At 42.8% G+C, this 25,687-nt stretch overlaps 1 protein-coding gene across 2 annotated transcripts in view; it reads left to right on the top strand.

Moving 5' to 3' along the window:
• cdh8 (cadherin 8) overlaps window positions 1-12,548 on the top strand; it is an 89,905-nt gene extending 77,357 nt beyond the window's left edge. Inside the window, exons 8-12 of one of the 2 annotated variants that reach the window (XM_021585911.2) lie at window positions 3,581-3,717; window positions 5,547-5,668; window positions 6,293-6,410; window positions 10,135-10,386; window positions 10,514-12,548. In XM_021585911.2, coding sequence (XP_021441586.1) covers window positions 3,581-3,717; window positions 5,547-5,668; window positions 6,293-6,410; window positions 10,135-10,386; window positions 10,514-11,001 — 1,117 coding nt within the window. In that variant the 3' untranslated portion in view covers window positions 11,002-12,548. The remainder of the gene's footprint in view (window positions 1-3,580; window positions 3,718-5,546; window positions 5,669-6,292; window positions 6,411-10,134; window positions 10,387-10,513) is intronic. The other variant, XM_021585913.2, reaches the window with a different exon arrangement.
• Window positions 12,549-25,687: the final 13,139 nt, after the last annotated feature.

The following is a 25,687-nucleotide window of genomic DNA, read 5'->3' on the forward strand; positions in this document are numbered from 1 at the left end:
TCTGACAATTTGGTATCTATTTATATTATTTGTGTGTGATTTTGAATATGTAATGATGCATCATCATAGAACTGTATGTAGTCTCTCAGAAACGTCACGAAGAGACAACTAATGGAAGTCTCATACTGTTTTTATGCCCAGACATTTATCCTTGACATACAATGCTTTTGGATAGAGTGCATCTCTATGGAGTGATAATAAGCAATGTTGTGACCATCACAGAGGTTATAGGCTGAACATTGTTAGCTTTATCTGAAAGACTAGATGTAACCAGGTGAACACAAATGTCTAGTGTGTTTGAATCTCATCACGGATAACTTTAGCATTTTTACTAATTAGCAACTTTGCAACTACTTACTACTTTTTTAGCTACTTTGCAACTACTAGCATGTTAGCTAACCCTTCCCCTGATCATAACCTTAACCCATTAACTTAATTCCTAACCTTAACCCTAATCTTAACCCCAACCCCTAGCCAAGATAACATTATCCTCCAAGCTAATGTTCGTGTTAAAACAACCTAACCACCTACTGTAGCAAGCGTTAGCAACAACACATTAGAATTGGTAACATATCATAACGTATTGCAAATTCTTAATATTGTACGAATTATAATTTGTAACATATCATACAAATTGTAATTTGGACTCTATCATATGAAATGGATGATGGACATCTACAAATGTATACATACCTTGTGAAATGTAACAAAGCATACTGAATGGAGGGATTTATATAGGACAGATTTATATTTACTATGTTATGTCTACCGCTAAGTCCAGGTTGTGAGTAAACACCCTCACACCAAAATGACTCACTGTCTCTCAGTCTGACCAGGATGACTCAAAGGCTTAGGGCTGGTTCCTCACTTAGACCTCAACCCTCAAGATATACTTTATGCATTCAACCAAGGTTTCAGGTGGACTTCACAAAATGCAACACAATTCCTTCAGTGTCCTCCCATACTCTGTGAATATGATTTTAATCTTGAATGATCATTATGCTCAAGACTTTGGGCATTACACCATAGCTTTGAAGGCTAGAGTAAGAGCCAATCAAGGGTATCATTCCAGTACCAGGTATTGATGATGCCTTTTAATAATACGTTATGGCTAACCTAGGAAGTTGCCCAAAATACCATGTAGAGAAACATTTGTGCATTGACGGAGTTGAGTGGGACATGCACACAACACTGAACCCGGTGAGTGTTTAGAAGAGGATCATAGGACTACAAAAGGTTATGGGTAATGAGAGCCAGGTCTGTCAGGTGACTGTGTAAGCTTGTCTGCCTTTCTTCAGGCCCCGCTACATCATTTACTTACCTTGACAGCTGACATGTTGCAACTGTTAATACGAGGAGTCATGTAAAAGAGATTATGAAAAATGTAAAATGTAAAATGTAATGTCAAGTAGGCTTTCTTGTAGAAAACAGGTTCAGGACATGTTCAGGGAAAACGGGAATAAATGTGTCCTTACAAAAGAGCTGGTTAGCATGCGGAGGACAGAGAAATTAGTTCTACATCTGTGATCCTCCCAATAGAATTACTGACCTTATATAAGACAGAAATGTCATGAATGCATTTGTTCTCTGTCTCACACTCATATTACTGGCTTTATGGCTTATAGCCAACACTAATTATAGCTATCACTTCTAACATCCCCTTTTTGTGACCCAGATGACAGCTTAGTAAATGTAGTGTTCAAACCAAAAATAATATTAACACAGTGTGTAAAAGTTATAAATGTCATATGATTGAATAAGAAATATGTTTTTAGGTGGAGAGCTGCCCAATGTAATTGGAGTCAGGTATTGAAGGAGTGGAAAGTATGAGGTGCTATTTTATGTCGTCCTTTCCCGGCATTGAATTATTCACATCCAATGATCCGCTCCCAAACACATCCTCACACCGTTGACAGTCAGCACCCATCTCTTGCATGGAACATCTGATAATTGTGTTTGCTTTAATTCTTTTCACATCACATTGTCAGTTTGATTGACACGTGGCAGAACATTTCAGGGTCGGTCTCCCTCCACGTGAAGCTGTCAAAGCCTGACTGGAATCCACTCCGTCTCCTGGAGAATTCTCCCAGGTGGTTTGGACTGTCTGCCTGTCTTGAAAGTGCTCCGCGTCTGTGGAGGAGTCCTCCTGGACCTCCTGCCTGCCGTCTGAGGATTTACACCATTTCATCCCCAAAAAATTGAAATGTCATGGCTCAATACGTCTCCCACAGTTGGAATCTAGGGCAATGGCTTATTTATTTCATTTCCTGTAAGCTCTTTGTTTTCATTATTATTTTGTCATTGTTGTCTTTTTTTCTCTCCCATTTTTCTCATGCAGAAATGCATGTCTGTCAACAGGTCTGTGCTGATAGGGATGAGCAGTTCCACAGTGAAATAGGATGAGACTCAAGGTCATGTGTGAAGGGAGATGGGGTTGGGAGGGTGGGTGGAGGAGGATTGCAAAGACCATTGGGGAATTGGATTAGTGAAAAAGCAAGGCATTGGCTAAACTTTTGACTTGGATTTTGCTTTGAACGATGCTATGTTTAGAGGGAGGGGCATTTAGTTTAAAGGAATAACCATGTATGTTCTGTGTGGCATTGAGAGCATTCAACTATTGAATGTATGCATTCACATGCATATGATATACCTTAAAGGCCTTGTTGCTCTTGGTGACTTTGATGTTTCTAATTGGCAGCCTTAATTTAGGGCAATTCACAGTTGTTGATGGCATGTTTTTCACATGCCAAGTGTGGCAATGAATACCTTAAAAATATTGAATGTATGCATTCAAATAAACATGAAAAATAACACCGTTTCCATGCCAATAACATGTTTTTCACATGCCAAGTGTGCATGTGTGTCCTTTCTGAGAGCGTTTGAGGGATTGGCACCACACAATGCACTGTGACAAAGCCAGTTCTACAGTCACAATGATTTTGGAAATGCACATAAATATTACCTTTAAGAGGCTTTTTAATGGTCAATGTGTCATCATGTTGTTGCTGCTGGTGAGGTTGTTGAATTATATATAAGGTTGCTGCCCTTGAAATGCTCTTCTGTCTTGCTTCAATCCACAGAACAGGGACATCAGCGTGAACGAGGATGGTTGATTTGGATTTGAATTTAAACTCAACATTACATTGTACCCCGTCTATCTTGTGACTTTCCCACCCCTCCTTAGTATGACCCCTGTGAAGTTTTTCAAACGAGGTCAAGGTAAAGTCACAAGGAAAGGAGATAATGTTAAGGAGGATGTCAGTGTCACTATTGACATATTTGTATGGAGGGGGACATTAAGGAGCCACTGTTGGGAGACTAAACCGGACTCACGTCCACTTTAGTTTTTAAAGAACCTCCTAAACCGTATTGCAGCTTGAATGTCCTCTCCTGCTAATCTGAGACCTGTAATTCATTCTTCGATTATAATTATTGACTTCCTACTGCTTTTCACTTACATTCATCCACAGGAACCTCTTGATGGATACGTCTCCATTAGTCAGTGCACCCAAGGCATTGTCGAGAACGGTTAGCTGTGTGCTGCATGTAGAACTTCTGATGATTCTCTCTATTTGTGTAGGTACTTTATTGATCGCCACACCGATCTGGAGAGGCAGTTCAATGTTAACGTAGACGATGGGAAGATCACGTTGGCCAAACCACTGGACCGAGAGACAGATATGTGGCACAACATCACAGTAACAGCCACTGAAATCCGTAAGTAACATTTCCAATAGAAATTGTTATACTGTTTGTGGTCTACTACATAATTAATGAAATGCAATATCCTCTTCATATCAATGCAATGATGAAGGACGAGTGTCAACTCGGGGGGGAGACAGCTGCTTGTGAACATTCAGATCTGTTTACGAACCCAGTTTGAACAACTTCATTCTTGCTTCCAAAATAGAGGCCGTCTTAGTCCTCTATAAAATAGTCCTGCACTTGTAACCTATCTCATGTTAATGACCATAGAGTGTGATACAGCTCAGTAGTCAATTTGTGGAAGTGCGAGTACATTAAGAAGTATCAAATTAACAGTTGTAAACACAAACGCCAACATTGTTTGCACCAAAGCCAGCATCCATTACAGATACAGGAACATCTGTGATCCAGGAAACTGACTGACTATACAACATCTTCGAGGTAGAATGACAAACAACTCAAACCATATGTAAAACTTTATTTGCATAACAGATTGTTTCAGGGGGACTGTATGTTGTTATAAAATGTAGTGCACACCTTAAATGAGAAATGTAAAATACTTGTAACTTGCTCCCCCTCGCCTTTCTTAATCAAAGGGAAACACTAATTGTCACAGCAATAAAAAAATATCCCAGTTTTTTGATATCAAAGTTATGCTATAGAGCATACATTCATGGCATGTTATTGTAAATGCAATGCGTCTCTGTTGATATTCATGCTAGTTTTTGTCATGTCTGGTGTTAGACATTTCACTGTGCCTTTCATGACTTATGCTAAAGTGACTGTGACTCAAGACAGCAGCATCAATGAACGCACTTAATCGAAATTGACCAAAATAAATATGTCTGTTTACTATTCTTGGTGGATTGGAGCCAAGCAGGAATCCTCTCTGGCGTGAAGAGGAAGAAATGTGCTCCCAGTCCAATTCCATTGCCATTTGCCACCCAAACGGTGTCGCGTTCTACTGCTTGCACCAGTTGACATCTGACTAATCAGATTGCAATTCTTGCTGCGGTGGAGTGAAAGTCACTTTAACAGAGCACAAGGAAAACGTGGACACTTCTCTTTTTCCCCACTCTGTCCGTCTATCACCTTCTAGCAAACTGTCTATTTTAGTTTCTCTCTGTTTCCCACTCTTTCTCTCCTCTCTTATGCTCACCTCTGGGCATTTTGTCCTGAAGCATTCTTAAGTGTAAAATCCTCCATTTGCTGCAGTGTTATATCTCAAAACCATTTTCTGTTTTTCTGTTTTCTATGTGACAACATGCATCATGCACATCATTGTTTTGAATGTTAGCTATGTGTATGGTCTCACAAACATACAAAAAGAGGAAAGATGTCAACAGCCAGAACGACATCAATTGCTCCATGGACCAAATTATTAGCTACAAGTTAGTGGTTGCAACACTTATTAAACACAATCATTTATCTCAAAAGGGACTGTCAATTATGGGCGATGAATAATCCCAATAAAAATCAAATCTAATTAAATTGCCCTTTATTATCTTTTTAGACTTCTGCTGCCGTTGATTCATTAATATGCATTTTTTTTAACCCTCATGCATGAAACATGAGCGTGTTCAGGGGATTTCAAAAGCACTTTGAATGTGTTTTTTTTCTTCTCTCTCACCACTTCTGTTTTGCATTCTTGATATTAGCTAAAACTCAGATTGATGTGGCTTCTCATCTGCCTTTCTATCAGCCAAGGGGATTTTTTTTTTAAATAACAGAAGGAGAAAAAAAATCTGGGTCACGGAATTTACCTGGGATTTAATTTCCCGCTGTATATAGTATCCAATGTCATTGTATTCATTGTCTGTTGTTGGGTTTTTGTTTATCAGGGAACCACAGCCAGATATCACGGGCTACCGTGGCCATCCGAGTGCTGGACATAAATGACAACGCCCCAGAGTTTGCGACGGAATACGAGGCTTTCCTCTGTGAAAATGGCAAACCTGGCCAGGTAGGGGGCATTCATCAAGGCTGCCATTGTCGTCTCCCCCTGCATCTCCTCCGTAATGATCAGCCATGGTGAATTATAGCCTATTTATTTCACTGGGAAAGTACAGAGGCAGGAGTGTGGCTTTTCTCTGAGACACTCTCCTCCCCTGACACAGCACATAGAGACGGAGGGAAAATGAGAGCAGTCAGAATTGATCAGAGTGAATCATAATTCAGAGTTGTCTTTCATGTCCTCCTCCAGATGGCACAATGGATCTCTGGCCAAAATTCTGGACAAGTGCTTTGCATTCTCCTTCACATCAATCCTATTCATTCAGACAACAATAATTAAAAAAAAGACCAATGACCGAGATAGCTGAATTCTCATTTCTAATCAATCACAGACATACAGCTTGATAATAACTATGATGGCAGGTAAATAGATGAACCCAGAAACCAAAAGTGTGCCAGGTGAGACAGCACCACATTGATAACAATCTCAAATTCCTGGAATGAACGGAGGATATTTTTCATTTTCTCTTAGCCAATGTCACGGTCAGGCTTTTTGTGATGGCAAAAAAAAGTAATGGATGACCTATCTCTCTAATGGTATTGGGCTCCTCTCTTTCTGTCTGTGTTTCCACAGGTGATACAGACAGTCAGTGCTGTCGACAAGGATGACCCAATACAGGGACACTACTTTGAATACCGCCTCATCCCAGAGATGTTAAACAATCCTAATTTCACGATAAAAAACAACGGAGGTAAGGACAGAACATGTGACTTAGAATGACAAAAAATGTCTTATATCCTGCAGCATATTAGTCCAATTGAAGATGAAATCTAGTTGGATTACCGGACCCAGTGGTTAGTAGATGCGCAATAGCCTGGTCATCAGCTATTCTTTACTCCCTAGTGCATTTTGAAAGGAAGTAAATTAGTTGAATCCAAATCGTCTGCGGGTAGTCTTGCAGCCCATTGTAGGGTGACTTCTTGAGCTGTTGCTGCATGGCAGATGGCACTACATTTGTTTGCTAAATACGGTGATTGGTTTAGCAGGCTTTCTGTCCATCCTCAGCCCCCCCCCCCCCCCCCCCGCTCTCTTTTCCATTACTCTCACTGAAGAGCCCACGCTCATCCTGAAGTTGTTGCGTAATGTTTTCAAAGAGCTTGGGGCGAAGAATCTTCATCTGGTTCTGTCCAACTGTTTTGATGCGAAGCCTGCAGGCAAGAGGAACTGCTGTGTCTAGTTGTTAGTAAAAGGAAAATATAGAATAAGGACATTAAATGCACCAGCCTCTTCATCTAAATGGAAACCTGCCACCATGGAAACAGGTGTATTAAGAGACAAATAGGAAAAGTTGCTGAATCTAGAGAAAATCTAGAGAAATCACAGGCAACATTGAAGCAACATTTTCACATGTCGATATCATTATGCTATTAATTCAACTGCTACAACTAATAAACATATATACTTATCCATAACAATAAACAGGTTCTTACATTTTAATCACATTTTCTCAGCAAAAATGTGATAGTGTAAGAAATCACTCTTCTTGTTAATGTCTACGTTCAAAAGTTTTACTTAAACCCTAAATGGTTCTCAAGTAGATTACTAAGAAAATCTCATCCATTGTTTAAAAATTGCCTTTTTGCCTTTGTGCAGATTGCCATGTCTCATTTTCGATTAATTGAAAATGATCCTTTTTTTCCAAAGTATCTCTCTTTCTCAAACAAGCATTGCAGAACTGGCTACAATTTCAAATTCATCCCCCTGAAAAGATAGAACAAATGTTACAACAAATATTATGGCTGAACTCAAATGTGCCGGTTGATAAAATACCTGTATTTATGGGAAAGATGTTTGAAAAGGGAAAAGTATTTATCTTCAACTCGCAATCTGTGGATTCTGTTCGATTAGATAGATTGAAATTGTACGTTAAACATCACAGCACTGTTGAATGGTATGTGTTGAGTAGAAACACGAAGTGGGTGGCCAGCAGAGATAGATGGGCTGATGGAAGCTGAGGGTTGGGATGTGGAATTGGAGACAAGTGGGAGTGAAGTTGCTGTGCGGGAGATAGAAGGATGGTCAAAGATAATAAAAAAATAAAAAAAGTTTTAAAAAACATAATAAAAAGTCAGTTTGAATGACATTGAGGGGCAGTGTTTTTACAGCTAATGCCGGTTTGTCTGAGGCTGATGCCATGCAGGTGTTTGTACACATGCATATACACACACTCTCATTCAAATAAACGCATACAAGAACACATGTAATAGTGCCAGACATGCACACAAACATATACAGTTGGCATTGCTGTTATGATTTTTTTGCATTGTTTGCTGTTTTCTTTTGTCTTTTTCTTTTTTCTCTTTACTTCGTTCTCTTGGTTGTTGGATCATTGGGGGGGTTCTAAGGGGTGGGGAATGGAATTAATTAAATGTTGTATTTATTATTTTCTTCTTGGGGGGGGGACTGTGGGAGGGGTCTCGAATGGTTGAGGGACAGCTATTGGAGAACTGTGGGGGGGGTGGGGGGGGGGGATCTTGGAGGGTTCGGGTTCACGTTTTTTTGGCCTGGTGGGAGATCTGTCAACGTGCCCTTGAGCAGGGCATTGCTTCTGTGTGTCGCTCTGAATGGGAGTCTGTTGGATGACTGGTATCATGTAGTTGTTGAGCGGCTTCACTGCAAGTATATAGTATGTTTCGGATATTCAATAAAATGAATACATACAATATAAATAAATAAATACAAATATATTTAAAAAATGTCTAGATCTAGCTGTTGTGAAGTGTCAGTATTCTACATGAGAAATATAGGCACAGCACTTGTATGACTATTTCCACCTGCACAGAGCAGGCAAAGCCACTCCAGTGAAGAGTAGCAGACCCTTTGAACTTTGACCCTTTGTGCTGGTTTGTTTGTGACGGTGACTCTAATTGCAGTGAATGTGCTGTGGAGAGGATATGTGCTGTGGAGAGGATAGGGTTAGCCAGGGCCAGGGTCAGCCAGCTAGGATATCCTACTGCACACAAGCTGTTCAGGCTTTAACCCAATACCTCAGAGAAATGTTCAGGTATCTAATGTGATAAATGGGAAACCGCTGTGCACTTAAGATTGACACGATAGGAACCAGCATTTTACCAGGCGCTCTTATCCAAAGCAACTTACAGTAGTGGTCTCCCGTGGGAATCGAACCCACAATCCTGCCGTTGCAAGTGCCATGCTCTACCAACAGAGACATACACCGATTGTATAAAACAGGTGAATCCAGGTGAAAGCTAAGATCCCTTATTGAGGTCACCTGTTAAATCCACTTCAATCATTGTAGATGAAGGGGAGGAGAAGGATTTTTTAAAGTCTAGAGACAATTGAGACATGGATTGTCTATGTGTGCTATTCAGAGGGCGAATGGGCAAGACAAAATATTGAAGTGTCTTTGAACTGGGTATGGTAGTGGGTACCAGATGCATCTGTTTGAGTGGGTCAATAAAGGAAAGGGAAAGGGGAAGAGGAATACCTAGTCAGTTGTCCAACTGAATGAATTGTCACGCTGCTGGGTTTTTCATGCTCAACAGTTTCCCATGCGTATCAAGAATGGTCCACCACCCAAAGGACATCCAGCCAACACGACTGTAGGAAGCATCGGAGTCAACGTGGGCCTTCAGGCTTGATTGCTAATGTTTCATGTCTCTCATATTATCACATGTAGCCTTTACATGTTGCCGAATGTCATCACAATAACTTCACATGTGATCACATGAGAACGTGTTTTTGGGAACACTTCACGTGTTCACATGTGAAATGAATGTGCTTTTTCCACGAGGGCAGTTCAATTGTCTACCCTCTGTCTGAGCATGCGTGACATGAAACTACACGTGCTAACATGTGATCACGTGTAAAAAAAAATGTGTTCCAAAAGCACGTTTTCACATGATTTCAAATGTGAAACTTCACGTGAAATCATTTTGCTTCTTTTTTTTTTCCGTTACACCAACTTGAGTAGACTCTTATAGGAATAAAAGTGTTTGACAATATGTGGGTGAGTGGATATTATTAGCTAGATAATGAACACAGAGCTCACAGAAGTGTCATCAAAGAGTCCCTGGCACCTCTCGGAGTTGCCTTGTACCACCTTCTAAGTCAGTGCCGCACTCACGTCTCTTCATTTCCACATCTTAATATGGGCATGACAGAATAGGATTCAATCGCTTACAGAGTTCTGCTATTAGACTATGCTGAGGAGGAAGGTGACTGAAAGCCATCAGCAGAGTATACACGTGAGACCACAAAACAAATGGCAGGCCAATGCAACATGCTGTTTTTCTATTGTCAATTTGGAATTGCCCAAATTTTTACATTTAAAAAAAAAAATGTTACTGGATTGCAAAACATTTTGGTTTGTCACTACAAAAATACATGCTCTTACTCAACGGAAGCTAATTTGCTAGATGTTTTTTGTTTACAACTGCTTTCTCTCCCCACAGACAACTCCATCAGTGTTTTAGCCAAGCATGACACCTTCCGGCGCCAGAAACAGGAGATGTATTTCCTGCCCATAATTGTGACTGACAATGGAAATCCTCCAATGAGCAGCACTAACACGTTGACCATCCGGGTATGTGGATGCAGCAGGGAGGGAATAGTCCAGTCATGCAACGTGGAGGCCTATGTCCTACCCATTGGCCTCAGCATGGGAGCTTTGATTGCCATTCTGGCCTGCATAATACTACTTTTAGGTAAGATAATACTGATACTTTATGCCATTTGATTACATCTGAAAAATACAGACGTGCAACACTGGTAAACTTCTACAAACATTGTCTTTGTGAGCACATGACTTTGACATGTCCTCTTGTTCGGCAGTTATAGTGGTGCTGTTTGTGACGCTCAGAAGACACAAGAACAAGCCACTTATCATCAAAGATGACGAAGATGTGAGGGAGAACATCATCCGCTATGACGATGAGGGGGGTGGAGAAGAAGACACTGAGGCCTTTGACATTGCCACACTGCAGAACCCTGATGGAATCAATGGCTACCTGCCCCGCAAGGATATTAAGCCGGACCTGCAGTTCATGCCAAGGCAGAGTAGTGGCCCTAACGGTGTGGACGTGGATGAGTTCATCAATGTCAGACTCCATGAGGCGGACAACGATCCCACGGCCCCTCCCTATGACTCCATTCAGATCTATGGCTATGAGGGCCGCGGCTCCATTGCTGGGTCTCTGAGCTCCCTCGAGACTGCGTCCTCAGACTCAGACCAGAACTATGACTACCTCAGAGAGTGGGGTCCGCGTTTCAGAAGACTTGGGGAACTCTACTCAGTGGGTGAAAGTGATAAGGAGACTTGACCTTTGATCTGTAGAGACCCTTTGATTTTGTCCACATACTTGTGTATTATGCTAGGGTTTGCCGGCTTTTAGAAACAGCTGTTTAAAAAAGGGGGCCACCTTTCGTACTCTTAGATTGAAGTATAACGTTCATCATCTATCACATCAAGCGCTTTGTATTGTTGAGCCAAACTTAACAATGTCTATATTAGGAGGTCTATGATTCTTGTGGAGTGTAACTTAGATTCCGTCGTGGAGTGTCTAGCAGTATTTTGGGTATTTGTCATTTGCTGTGACTGACAGAAGCATAAAGACCTGGATTCTTGGTAGTTGCCTGATGAAAGAAGAGAGAGGGATTGTGTGATCTTACAGCCTTCTTTGGACAACGTGGAGATTCAACCACAGAACAATGGCACTACTGAGTGGCCCTCATCTCAGATCTCTACCCCCCACCCAGCTAATCAAAGATAAAATAGGAAACTAAAAGAAAAAGCAATATTTGATCGACATTACAATGTTGAATGTATGTAAGATTTGAAAAAGCGAAATGAGAACCACTACAATATTGGCTTCAAAATTAATTAGTTTAGATATCATTTGATACCAGGTGGCCACATTTATAAACTGTCTGAGCCAGACGGCTTGCTTTATACAACTATTTGTATTTACACGCTCCAAGTGTGGTTTGCAAATATTATTAGCCTATAAAAGACTAAAGCGAAAGACAAAAAAAGAGAAATGTAGAAACTTTGAGGCCTTCTTTTTACAGAAGCAAGCATTAAATACAATTGTATTCACATGTTTTTTGAAAATGATCGTGTTGATTCCTCATTATCGTTGTATGATTTGTTTTTGTTTTATATATCTGTTCTTATTTGCGTTTGTTTCTGTGCTACAGGTTATAAGTGAGTGAGAGTTTAGAATGATCCCTTTTCTCAACTGTTCTTTCCACCACTGAAGCTATTTCATCACAGCTGAACTTGTTGTTTGGATATTGCTGTTAATATAGTATACAGAGAACACAAATTACTGTATAGTAAAATATTGGACGGAAAGGGAACTTTAATGTATACTGTTTATCATTATTCTGTATACAGAGTTACCAGTAACCATATAAGCACAATAGCTGGGATAATTTAATTGATGTGAATATTCGACCCCTCAATTTTATTTAGGACCCACGGGTAACAAAACCCATAAAAATAAAATACAGACTCTTGCATATTGTGCTACACTGTATGATATTATACAAAAAATACATGTACATAGAGTTACTGATGATGTCCTCAACTTTCATTGAGTGGTGGTAGGTTTTGTCTATGCACGTTAGCTCTTGCACATGAGAATCTAAAATGGCACTACAGCTGCGTGCATAGTCAATTTGTACTGATACAGTATATGGCAGTTCTCAGTAGACTTCATAATATATATGAAATAGTCTTACATGCAGATCATATTTTCTACTGTGCTTTAACGCTTATAAATGTATGTTTAATTATTTACTCCCTGTAATGTAATCTTAAGATACCCTGTATTGTTTCCTACTTTGTGAAATATATTTTTATAAATATCGCTGAATGAGTTTGGCTTTCTTCAGCAGCTAAGATGGTTGGAATAGGAGAGTTTTGCACAGTTCCTACTTGAATTATCTATGTCCGTCATTGTGCATCAGGAAGTACCAATATCAATATGTCAACATATCTTATAATTAGGAAGAATTTATTTGGCAGTTGATGCACTGACTGGTTTTAAAACCTACAGTCAGACCCAAAATTATTGGCACCCTTGGTATCTTGTTCAAACAAGTTAGTATCTAATTTGAACGGCTTAATTGTTATTGTGTAATTAGGCCTCATTTTGTGATGCAGGGCCAGTTGTGTTTGTCCCTTGCTGCAATCATTCATTTACTGATGCCATCCACTGATATGATTATTCATTGACAGTTCTTTGATAGGGCCTGTAAGTGGGGAAAACAAGATCTCAAGTTTTACCAATTTGACTTCAGATTCTGACGTTTATCCACTTTTCTCCAAATGTTTTGGAGTTGCTCAGCAATATCTTTCATTAATTCTCAATGCTTAAGTTAAGGTTTACATTTTTTGGATAGGGCAACAAAAAAAACCTACACTTAAGTTTAGGCATTCATTCTGAATGGTTAAAGTAAGAGATAAGGTTTGGGATAGGGTTCAAACAAAAACATCAAACAAGTGTCTTCCACTGGGATTGAACATGCGACCTTCGGAAGGATGAACTTAGTATCTCGAATGACTTAGTATCTCGTTTGAATGACTAAGTCATTCCAAAAATAACAATGTTGCTTTAGGGCTTCCATAGAATAAGCCAAAAACATTGTATAAAATAAATAATACAAATACTGAGCTATATTGTATGCACATTGTTTGGGGAAAATTTGATTTGGTATTTTTTTATGTCTTTTCTATACTATACAGTTGCTCAGGGAAAGAGATGTTGTTTTACCTTTAAATACCTCACCTTGCGAGGATAATGGCACTGAGGTGTTTTCTAAAATGTTTAATGAGATTGGAGAACACAATGGAAGGGATCTTAGACCAGTGCTCTATACAGAATCTGTCCATATCCTTGAAATCCTTTGTCTGCGCTTATGGAATGGACAGCCACAGGTTTTTAATTGGGAGACCATTGCAAAATGTTGCAAAATGTTGATTTTGTGGTAAATTAACCATTTCTTTGTGGATTTTGGTATGTGCTTAGGGTTATTGTCTTGCTGGAAGATTCACTTGTGGCCAAGTTTCCACCTCCTGGAGAGGCAACCAGGTTTTTGGCTAAAATGTCCTGGTACTGGGTAAAGTCCATGATGCTGTTGGCCTTAACAAGGGTCCCGGGAGCAGTGAAAGTAAAATAGCATCAAAGATCAAATCAAATTGTGAAATGCTTACTTACAAGCCCTTAACCAACATTTATTTAAGAAAAAATGTGGAAAGCAAAGAGCCCTGCAGATGAGAATGGGGGCTTGCTCAGTCCTCCTTTTCCTGTAGTTTCTTTGTCTTGATCACGTTGAGGGCGAGGTTGTTGTCTTGGCACCACACGACCAGGTCTCTGACCTCCTCCCTATAGGCTGTCTCATCATTGTCGGCGATCAGGCCTACCACTGTTGTGTCATCGGCAAATTTGATGGTGTTGGAGTCGTGCCTGGCCATGCAGTCATGAGTGAACAGGGAGTACAGGAGGGGACTGAGCACGCACCCCTGAGGGGCACCAGTGTTGAGGAGTGGTGGTATATAGACACATACAAAGAATATAGATGCTTATCATGAGACACTAAACCTCACGCAGGCAAAACCTTGAGAATTCCTTAGATTTCGTGCACCAGCCGTTGCTTATAAATATATAGGCTGCCGCCCCTTGTCTTACCAGAGGCTGCTGTTCTATCCAGCCGAAAAAGCTTAAAACCTGCCAGCTTTATGGTAATCATGTCGTCGTTCAGTCATGACTCGGTAAAACATACGATTTTACAGTTTTTAATGTCCCGCTGGTAGGATATACATGCTCGTAAATTGTCTATTTTATTATTGATTGATTGTACATTGGCTAATAAGGCCGATGGTAAAGGTAGATTACCCTCTCGGCGACGGATCCTTACAAGACACCCGGACCGTTGTCCACGGCATCTCTGTCTTTTCCTCCTGCGAATGACAGGGATGAGGGCCTTGTCGGGTGTCAGGAGTAAATCCTTCCCATCTGACTCGTTGAAGAGGAATTCCTCCAGTACTGGGTGAGTAATCGCTGCCCTGATATCAAGAAGCTCTTTTCGGTCATAAACTCTTTTCGGTGGCAGAAACATTATGTACAAAATTGTAAGGAACGATGCTGCAGAAGAGAAACGAGTATGGGGAGTTGACAGTTACTGTAATTTGGAACGTACATGCTACAGGACAGGAACAGAGTCAGAACTAGGAAACACAAAGACAGACGACAATCAATGCAGCAGTGGGGAACAGAGCTGGAGAGCTGGAAAATATAGGGGAGGTAATAAACAGTCGATTGAGTCCAGGTGAGTCTAATATCACTGATGCACGTGACGAGGGAAGGCAGGCGTGCGTAATGATGGTGGCAGGAAGGCATAAAGCTGGGCAGCAATGCTGGGTGTAAAATCAAAATGAACCGGCAGAGGCGTGGGAGCCTGGCAATCTCGCAGAGGCATAGGAGCCTGACGATCCGGCTGAGGTTGTGGGAGCCCGATGATCTGGCTGAGGCATAGCAGCCTGACAAGCCGGCTGGGCTTAAAAACCTGATGATCCGGCTGGGGCCTGACGTGGGAGGGGCGCCTTCCGAGCCAACCGGGGCAAGGAAACCTCTCGAGCCAGCTAGGGAATGGAAGCCCGACGATCCAGCTAAGGCACCCCTGGTTCCATCGGTGGCACCCCCCGGACCCGACGTCACCACCAACCGAACCGCCAGCACTCACCAATGCTTCATTTGAGGGCTGCTGCATTCTGTAAGGAACAACGCTGCACAAGAGAAACAGGTACGGGGAGTTGACATTTAATTTGAAAAAGACATGCAACAGGACAGGAACAGCATCAGAACTGGGAAACACAAAGACAGATGACAATCAATGCAGCAGCAGGAACAGAGCTGGGGAGCCCAAAATCTTTAATGTTCATGACGAGGGAAGGCAGGTGTGCATAATGATAGTGGCAGGAGCGCATAAAGCTGGGCAGCCTGGTGTCCTCGAGCTCCAGGGGGGGGGGGGGGGGGGAGATCAGGAGCAGGCGTGACACAAAATAAGTTACAAATAACTTGAAAACACACAATAGCACAATTGGTTACGGGAACGTAAAAGGGCGGCCATCTCCTTCAGCACCACCATACAGTAGGCATGGGGTTCTTTTCTTCATATGCATCTTTCTTTCGATGCCAAACCCACCACTGGTGTGCGTGGCCAAATATGTCTACTTTCATGTCATCTGACCACAGCACATGTTTCGAATCCAAGTGCCAATGCCATTTAGCAATGTCCAGGCGTTTACATTTGTTGGATGACATGAAAATAGAGCTTTTTGGCCATGCATACAGAATCTCTTTCTCTGAGCAATTATATTAGTACAAAATAATATAATTTTCAACCCCCCAAAAATTCATACCTGTAGCGATATTCGTCTTCCTCTGATGAGGAGTATGAAGGATCGGACCAATATGCAGCATGGTACGTGTCCATGTTGATAATTTATTAACATTGAACACCAAAATAACAAGGAGAACGAACAAAAACAAAACAGTTCTGTCTGGTAGAGACAGAAACAATCAGCCACAACTAAAATGGGGAAAACAGGCTACCTAAGTATGATTCTCAATCAGAGACAACGAACGACACCTGCCTCTGATTGAGAACCATACCAGGCCAAACACTTAAATACTACATAGAAAAAAGAACATAGACTACCCACCCCAACTCACACCCTGACCAAACTAACACAACGACATAATAAAGGAACTAAGGTCAGAATGTGACAATATCATATAGCTCAGCATTTTTATTATTTATTTCATGCAGTAACTTTTGATTATCTTTATCCTGGTTGCCAATCATTTTGGGCCTGACTGTGTTTCCTCAAGAATTATGTCTTTGCTGTTTGCTTGGAAAGAAAAAAAAACATTGACATTTGAGCCAGTAAAGTAAAAAGTATGTTTACAATCAAGATTATTGACTGTGAACCTAAATTGTAAACGGCAGGCAGAAAAAAAACAGGAAATGTCAACTGCTTATCATTTGTTGCTCCTAGTAGCTTTTCTTGAAAAAGTGCTGTGGTGATGAAGGCATGCCTTTATCCACATAAGATCCTGGGATTGTTCTCAACCTATACTGTCTTAAATAAATACTTTATCAGTTTAACATTATGGAATTAAGTCGATTTAACTTTACAAATCACATTACATTGTATAAATTGCTTGTTTATTGAATGTGACGAACTTACATGGGAACCAAAAGTAAACTTCACAGCTTTTCTACTGTCAGACTGGGTAGCTCTGAGTACAACATGAAACTTTCCATAACAAAGATCCCTCCAAGGGCTTGAGATATTGTATTCCATTTCGAGTTCCAGGGCATTACATAGAAAAGCGACTAATGGATTTCTGCACAACATGTTCTCAACTATTTACAATGAAAAAAATGTCTCATGTCCCATTACAATGTGTAGAGGACTATTCAGGTATGAATAGAGATATTTAAGGTTGTCACCATCAGCAACAGAGGGCGGAACAAATTTAGGTATGTTCTGTGCGATCTCATGGTTACTAAACTAATTTCCTTTTATGAGTAAGTGCCCCTATTCATGTCTCATATAGGTCAATTGAATATGTATTTTATATGTATAATATGTATTATTTCAAATGAAAATGACAGTCTCAAAAAGCTGTTTTGGTGAACTTGCAAGGCCATTAGACCATTTTCTTCAATTTGATATCTACCAAAGCCTGCAAATAAATATTTTGAAGTCTGTTAAACAAATATGTTTTTCAATTAGACTGAACAGATGTTCTTTATGTGTACCCTCTCACCGTTCATTTCTCTTCAAAGAAAGTAAACCCATCATCATTCCATCTCGGGAACGTTACCTACTCATGTAAAAAGGTTCCTCATGGAATGAATAGACCTTGATTTCATTAATGAAATTGAATTCCATTTTATAACTCTGCGTTATATAGTAATGATAGTCTGTCCCTCATTGTGTTAACAACAAAAGAGAGGCTTAGAGGCATTGCAATTTTCCCTTTTTTACTCACATCTTCTTAAAAAGAGCGATTTATTTTGAGCGTCAGCTTCTCTCGTGGTTAATCCTGCTGAAAGATTAGAGTTCAATCTTATCTGATTTTGCAACGACTGTTCATGAATAGCAAAATAACTTGATCTTGTCAATTACTGACTGTGCTTGAATTAATTTATATATTGTTACACAGAAAGAGAGTGGGGGATCATTTATTTTTGTCTTTGTTTATTTGAATCCTATATACTTCATAGCCAGTTAAAAATGTGGATATACTGTAGTAGTTCACCATTAAATATGAAGCTAACTCAAACCACATAAATACTGCAATACTAGTATACTTCACTGCAAATTATACTGAAGAAAAATATAAACTCAACATGTAAAGTGTTGGTCCCATGTTTCATGAGCTGAAATAAAATTATCCCAGAAAATGTCCGTACACACAAAAAGCTCTCATATTTGATGTACACATTTTTTACATCCTTGTTAGTGAGCATTTATCTTTTGCCAAGATAATCCATCCACCTGACAGGTGTGGCATATCAAGAAGCTGATTAAACGGCATGGCCATTACACAGGTGCACCTTGTGCTGGGGACCATAAAAGACCACTGTAAAATGTGCAGTTTTGTCACACAACACAATGCCACAGATTATCTAGCTTTTGCCAGATAATTGAATGTTCATTTCTCTACCATAAGCCAGCTCTAACGTCATTATAGAGAATTTGGAAGTACGTCCAACCGGCTTCACAACCACAGATCACGTGTAACCTCGCCAGCCCAGGACCTCCACATCCGGCTTCTTCACCTACATGATCGTCTGAGACTAGCTGATGAAACGGAGGAGTTTTTCTGTGCAATAAAGCCATTTTGTGGGGAAAAACAAATTCTGATTGGTGCCCCTGCCCAGTCATGTGAGATCCATAAATTAGGGCCTAATGAATTTATTTCAATTGACATATTTTTCGATATGAACTGTAACTCAGTAAAAACATTTAAATTGTTGCATTTTGTGTTTATATTTTTGTTTAATGTATTTAGAACGAGGTTTGTCTCCTTGATTTGTTTTTCCTAAAGTGTTTTCCTAAAGACATACTCTGTAGAAATGTGAATCCAACCTGTGTGACCCCGGCAGACCAACTAGCTCACTTCAGTCACAGTTCATGTAGTCACAGTTCATGCAGTCAGTTCCTGCAGTCACAATTATGTTTTGTCTGTAGGTCTGACAGAGGCTGCTTAACTAAACAGCAAATCTAATTATCTTCCCTCTTTTGTCACGTAATGGAAGTGCCCCTCTGGTGACAACCTTGTACATGTTCTCTACTGAGTTTAAATACTGTCTGGTTGCTCCTGATGGTGTGGGGAAACTGTAATTACGTTGCCTAAAGTGCTGCCCTCCATCACAAAAACATCAGCACATGCAAATGTTGGAATATGTTAGACTGCAGTTTGAATTAGATAGTGTGTTTTGCATTTTTAAATATCCCAATCCATCTGTCTATCATGACCCTTCTGTCTGACTGTCCATAGACCACATTTATACTGATATTATCACTACCATCACTACCATTATGTTTATCCCTGGTTTCTATATACTTGGCAGTATAATGACCAAAATGCCTCCTAGCCCAACTCAGGAAGGTGATATTAGTAGATACTGTCTACTGTGACTGGATTGCACTGGATGTGAGAACAGATCCAATCACAGGATGGATTTATTACTAAATATGAAAAGGCTCATTCATAAACAGTGTAGTAACAGCAGACACCTAGGCCAGAGCGGTAATGTGGTTTCATGTTAAGCCAATTAATGATTATTGTATATCAACAGACTCACAACATCAAACAACACTGTCTGTAGTAGGTGGTGGCTGCATACACATGCCAAGACTAAGTTTAAATTGAACACATTATAATTGTGGCAGTCATTGTATGATTAAGAGCATTTTACCTTTGGCTATGTTCTCATTTAATGTATTATTTAATTTGAATGTTTTGATTGAATCTATTTTTAGGAGCATGGTTGTGGTCATTGGTAATGCCATAACACTGTGGCACTGATCCTGCACTGTGGAGTGCGTAATTGACACACTCTGTCAGGTGCGTGAATGAGGACCCAAAAGCGAATTAACAAACAGAGTTTCTTTAATGATAAACACACGTGGGCTCAGATGGACAGGTAGATTCCGACAGGACAGGACAAGGTTGCAGCAAACACGATGATAGTCTGGTTCAGGCATGAGACACACAAACAAGAATCCGACAAGGACAGGAACAAAAACAGAGAGAGATATAGAGGACTAATCAGAGGGAAAAAGGGAACAGGTGGGAAAAGGGGTGACGAGGTAGTTAGGAGGAGACAAGGAACAGCTGGGGGAAAGCGGGGGAGAAAAGGTAACCTAATACGACCAGCAGAGGGAGACAGGGTGAAAGGAAAGGACAGAAAGACACAACATGACAATACATAACAGTACCCCCCCACTCACCGAGCGCCTCCTGGCGCACTCGAGGAGGAAACCTGGCGGCAACGGAGGAAATCCTCGATCAGCGCACGGTCCAGCACGTCCCGAGAGGGAACCCAACTCCTCTCCTCAGGACCGTACCCCTCCCAATCTACGAGGTACTGGTGACCACGGCCCCGAGGACGCATGTCCAAAATCCTGCGGACCCTGTAGATGGGTGCGCCCTCGACAAGGATGGGGGGGGGGGGGGAAGACGAGCGGAAGCGAAGAACGGGCTTGATACAGGAGACATGGAAGACCGGGTGGACGCGACGAAGGTATCGCGGAAGAAGAAGTCGAACTGCGACAGGATTAATGACCCGAGAAATACGGAACGGACCAATGAACCGCGGGGTCAACTTGCGAGAAGCCGTCTTAAGGGGAAGGTTCTGAGTGGAGAGCCAAACTCTCTGACCGCGACAATATCTAGGACTCTTAGTTCTACGCTTATTAGCAGCCCTCACAGTCTGCGTCCTATAACGGCAAAGTGCAGACCTGACCCTCTTCCAGGTGCGCTCGCAACGTTGGACAAAAGCCTGAGCGGAGGGGACGCTGGACTCGGCGAACTGAGATGAGAACAGCGGAGGCTGGTACCCGAGGCTACTCTGAAAAGGAGATAGCCCGGTCGCAGACGAAGGAAGCGAGTTGTGGGCGTATTCTGCCCAGGGGAGCTGTTCTGACCAAGACGCAGGGTTGCGAAAAGAAAGACTGCGTAAGATGCGACCAATAGTCTGATTGGCCCGTTCTGCTTGACCGTTAGACTGGGGGTGAAAGCCGGAAGAGAGACTGACGGAAGCCCCAATCAAACGGCAAAACTCCCTCCAAAATTGAGACGTGAATTGCGGACCTCTGTCCGAAACGACGTCTGACGGAAGGCCATGAATTCTGAAAACATTCTCGATGATGATTTGTGCCGTCTCTTTAGCAGAAGGAAGCTTAGCAAGGGGAATGAAATGAGCCGCCTTAGAGAACCTATCGACAACCGTAAGAATAACAGTCTTCCCCGCTGACGAAGGCAGTCCGGTGACAAAATCTAAGGCGATGTGAGACCACGGTCGAGAGGGAATGGGAAGCGGCCTGAGACGGCCGGCAGGAGGAGAGTTACCGGACTTAGTCTGCGCGCAGACCGAACAAGCAGCCACGAAACGACGCGTGTCATGCTCCCGGGTGGGCCACCAAAAACGCTGGCGAATGGAAGCAAGCGTACCCCGAACGCCAGGGTGGCCGGCTAACTTGGCAGAGTGAGCCCACTGAAGAACGGCCAGATGAGTAGGAACGGGAACGAAAAGAAGGTTCCTAGGACAAGCGCGCGGCGACGGAGTGTGAGTGAGCGCTTGCTTTACCTGCCTCTCAATTCCCCAGACAGTCAACCCGACAACACGCCCCTCAGGGAGAATCCCCTCGGGGTCAGTGGAGGCTACTGAAGAACTGAAGAGACGAGATAAAGCATCAGGCTTGGTGTTCTTAGAGCCCGGACGATAAGAAATCACGAACTCGAAACGAGCGAAAAACAGCGCCCAACGCGCCTGACGCGCATTAAGTCGTTTGGCAGAACGGATGTACTCAAGGTTCCTATGGTCAGTCCAAACGACAAAAGGAACGGTCGCCCCCTCCAACCACTGTCGCCATTCGCCTAGGGCTAACCGGATGGCGAGCAGTTCGCGGTTTCCCACATCATAGTTACGTTCCGACGGCGACAGGCGATGAGAAAAATACGCGCATGGGTGGACCTTGTCGTCAGAGAGGGAGCGCTGAGAAAGAATGGCTCCCACGCCCACCTCTGACGCGTCAACCTCGACAACGAACTGTCTAGAGACGTCAGGTGTAACAAGGATAGGAGCGGATGTAAAACGATTCTTGAGGAGATCAAAAGCTCCCTGGGCGGAAACGGACCACTTAAAGCACGTCTTGACAGAAGTAAGGGCTGTGAGAGGAGCTGCCACCTGACCGAAATTACGGATGAAACGACGATAGAAGTTCGCGAAGCCGAGAAAGCGCTGCAGCTCGATGCGTGACTTAGGGGCGGGCCAATCAATGACAGCTTGGACCTTAGCGGGATCCATCTTAATGCCTTCAGCGGAAATAACAGAACCGAGAAATGTGACGGAGGAGGCATGAAAAGTGCACTTCTCAGCCTTCACAAAAAGACAATTCTCTAAAAGGCGCTGGAGGACACGTCGAACGTGCTGAACATGAATCTGGAGTGACGGTGAAAAAATCAGGATATCGTCAAGGTAAACGAAAACAAAGATGTTCAGCATGTCTCTCAGGACATCATTGACTAATGCCTGAAAGACAGCTGGAGCGTTAGCGAGGCCGAAAGGAAGAACCCGGTATTCAAAGTGCCCTAACGGAGTGTTAAACGCCGTCTTCCACTCGTCCCCCTCCCTGATGCGCACGAGATGGTAAGCGTTACGAAGGTCCAACTTAGTGAAAAACCTGGCTCCCTGCAGGATCTCGAAGGCTGAAGACATAAGAGGAAGCGGATAACGATTCTTCACTGTTATGTCATTCAGCCCTCGATAATCTATGCAGGGGCGCAGAGACCCGTCCTTCTTCTTGACAAAAAAAAACCCCGCTCCGGCGGGAGAGGAGGAGGGGACTATGGTACCGGCGTCAAGAGCTACAGACAAATAATCCTCGAGAGCCTTACGTTCGGGAGCCGACAGAGAGTATAGTCTACCCCGGGGGGGAGTGGTTCCCGGAAGGAGATCAATACTACAATCATACGACCGGTGTGGAGGAAGAGAGGTGGCCCTGGACCGACTGAACACCGTGCGCAGATCGTGATATTCCTCCGGCACCCCTGTCAAATCACCAGGCTCCTCCTGTGAAGAAGAGACAGAGGAAACAGGAGGGATAGCAGACATTAAACATTTCACATGACAAGAGACGTTCCAGGAGAGGATAGAATTACTAGACCAATTAATGGAAGGATTATGACAAACTAGCCAGGGATGGCCCAAAACAACAGGTGTAAAAGGTGAACGAAAAATTAAAAAAGAAATGGTTTCGCTATGATTACCAGAAACAGTGAGGGTTAAAGGTAGCGTCTCACGCTGAATCCTGGGGAGAGGACTACCATCCAGGGCGAACAAGGCCGTGGACTCCCTTAACTGTCTGAGAGGAATGTCATGTTCCCGAGCCCAGGTCTCGTCCATAAAACAGCCCTCCGCCCCAGAGTCTATTAAGGCACTGCAGGAAGCTGACGAACCGGTCCAGCGTAGATGGACCGACAAGGTAGTGCAGGATCTTGAAGGAGAGACAGGAGTAGTAGCGCTCACCAGTAGCCCTCCGCTTACTGATGAGCTCTGGCTTTTACTGGACATGAAGTGACAAAATGACCAGCAGAACCGCAATAGAGACAGAGGCGGTTGGTGATTCTCCGTTCCCTCTCCTTAGTCGAGATGCGGATACCTCCCAGCTGCATAGGCTCAGCTCCCGAGCCGGCAGAGGAAGATGGTAGTGATGCGGAGAGGGGGGCAACGGAGAGCGCGAGCTCCTTTCCACGAGCTCGGTGACGAAGATCAACCCGTCGCTCAATGCGAATAGCGAGTTCAATCAAGGAATCCACGCTGGAAGGAACCTCCCGGGAGAGAATCTCATCCTTTACCTCTGCGCGGAGACCCTCCAGAAGACGAGCGAGCAAAGCCGGCTCGTTCCAGCCACTGGAGGCAGCAAGAGTGCGAAACTCAATAGAGTAGTCTGTTATGGATCGATTGCCTTGACATAGGGAAGACAGGGCCCTGGAAGCCTCCTCCCCAAAAACAGATCGATCAAAAACCCGTATCATCTCCTCCTTAAAGTCCTGATACTGGTTAGTACACTCAGCCCTTGCCTCCCAGATTGCCGTGCCCCACTCACGAGCCCGTCCAGTAAGGAGAGATATGACGTAGGCGACACGAGCAGTGCTCCTGGCGTAAGTGTTGGGCTGGAGAGAAAACACAATATCACACTGGGTGAGGAACGAGCGGCATTCAGTGGGCTCCCCAGAGTAACACGGCGGGTTATTGATTCTGGGCTCCGGAGATTCGAAAGCCCTGGAAGTGGCCGGTGGATCGAGGCGGAGATGGTGAACCTGTTCTGTGAGGTTGGAGACTTGGGTGGCCAGGGTCTCAACGGCATGTCGAGCAGCAGACAATTCCTGCTCGTGTCTGCCTAGCATCGCTCCCTGGATCTCGACGGCTGAGTGGAGAGGATCCGAAGTCGCTGGGTCCATTCTTGGTCGGATTCTTCTGTCAGGTGCGTGAATGAGGACCCAAAAGCGAATTAACAAACAGAGTTTCTTTAATGATAAACACACGTGGGCTCAGATGGACAGGTAGATTCCGACAGGACAGGACAAGGTTGCAGCAAACACGATGATAGTCTGGTTCAGGCATGAGACACACAAACAAGAATCCGACAAGGACAGGAACAAAAACAGAGAGAGATATAGAGGACTAATCAGAGGGAAAAAGGGAACAGGTGGGAAAAGGGGTGACGAGGTAGTTAGGAGGAGACAAGGAACAGCTGGGGGAAAGCGGGGGAGAAAAGGTAACCTAATACGACCAGCAGAGGGAGACAGGGTGAAAGGAAAGGACAGAAAGACACAACATGACAATACATAACACACTCGTGTAATTAGCATTAATTAGTACCTCTGTTGGCGGATAGCACGGCTTAAACTGGATGTCCTGCAGTTTGGACCGTGCACTGCTGTCACTGCTGCAGTGACCTGCTTGAAAACTATCTGGCTACTTTGGCTGCAGTGGCTATTCTCTGCGAGAGTCCGTATCATTCACCGTAAGAATGATGGAATCTGGGGTGCTCAGACTTTCTGGTTTAATTGAAAAGATACCCGTAAATACAGTTTCTTCAAACCCCTTTGCTCTTTGTGCCCTTTCGACAATGTAAATTACCCCAAGTCTTAAGTCCTGGCAGTTTACTTTGCACTTGTGTACAAATACGTTTTCTGAACACATATGGAATCATGTGGAATCATGTAGTAACCAAAAAAGTGTTAAACAAAGTAGCCACCCTTTGCCTTGATGACAGCTTTGCACAACTACTGTGATTATTATTATTTGACCATGCTGGTCATTTACAAACATTTGAACATCTTGGCCATGTTCTGTTATAATCTCCACCTGGCACAGCCAGAAGAGGACTGGCCACCCCTCATAGCCTGGTTCCTCTCTAGGTTTCTTCCTAGGTTTTGGCCTTTCTAGGTAGTTTTTGCTAGCCATCGTGCTTCTACACCTGCAATGCTTGCTGTTTGGGGTTTTAGGCTGGGTTTCTGTACAGCACTTTGAGATATCAGCTGATGTACGAAGGGCTATATAAATACATTTATTTTATTTTGATTTGGGTTTGTGCAGATAACCAACAATTTACGATGTTTGAAATGAGTCTAACGTGAGGTAAAGTAAATCATTCCTTAATTCGAAGACTAATTGATCAGATATAAAATA

Source organism: Oncorhynchus mykiss, chromosome 26 (genome assembly GCF_013265735.2).
Source record: "Oncorhynchus mykiss isolate Arlee chromosome 26, USDA_OmykA_1.1, whole genome shotgun sequence".
NCBI classification, from domain to species: Eukaryota; Metazoa; Chordata; class Actinopteri; order Salmoniformes; family Salmonidae; genus Oncorhynchus; species Oncorhynchus mykiss.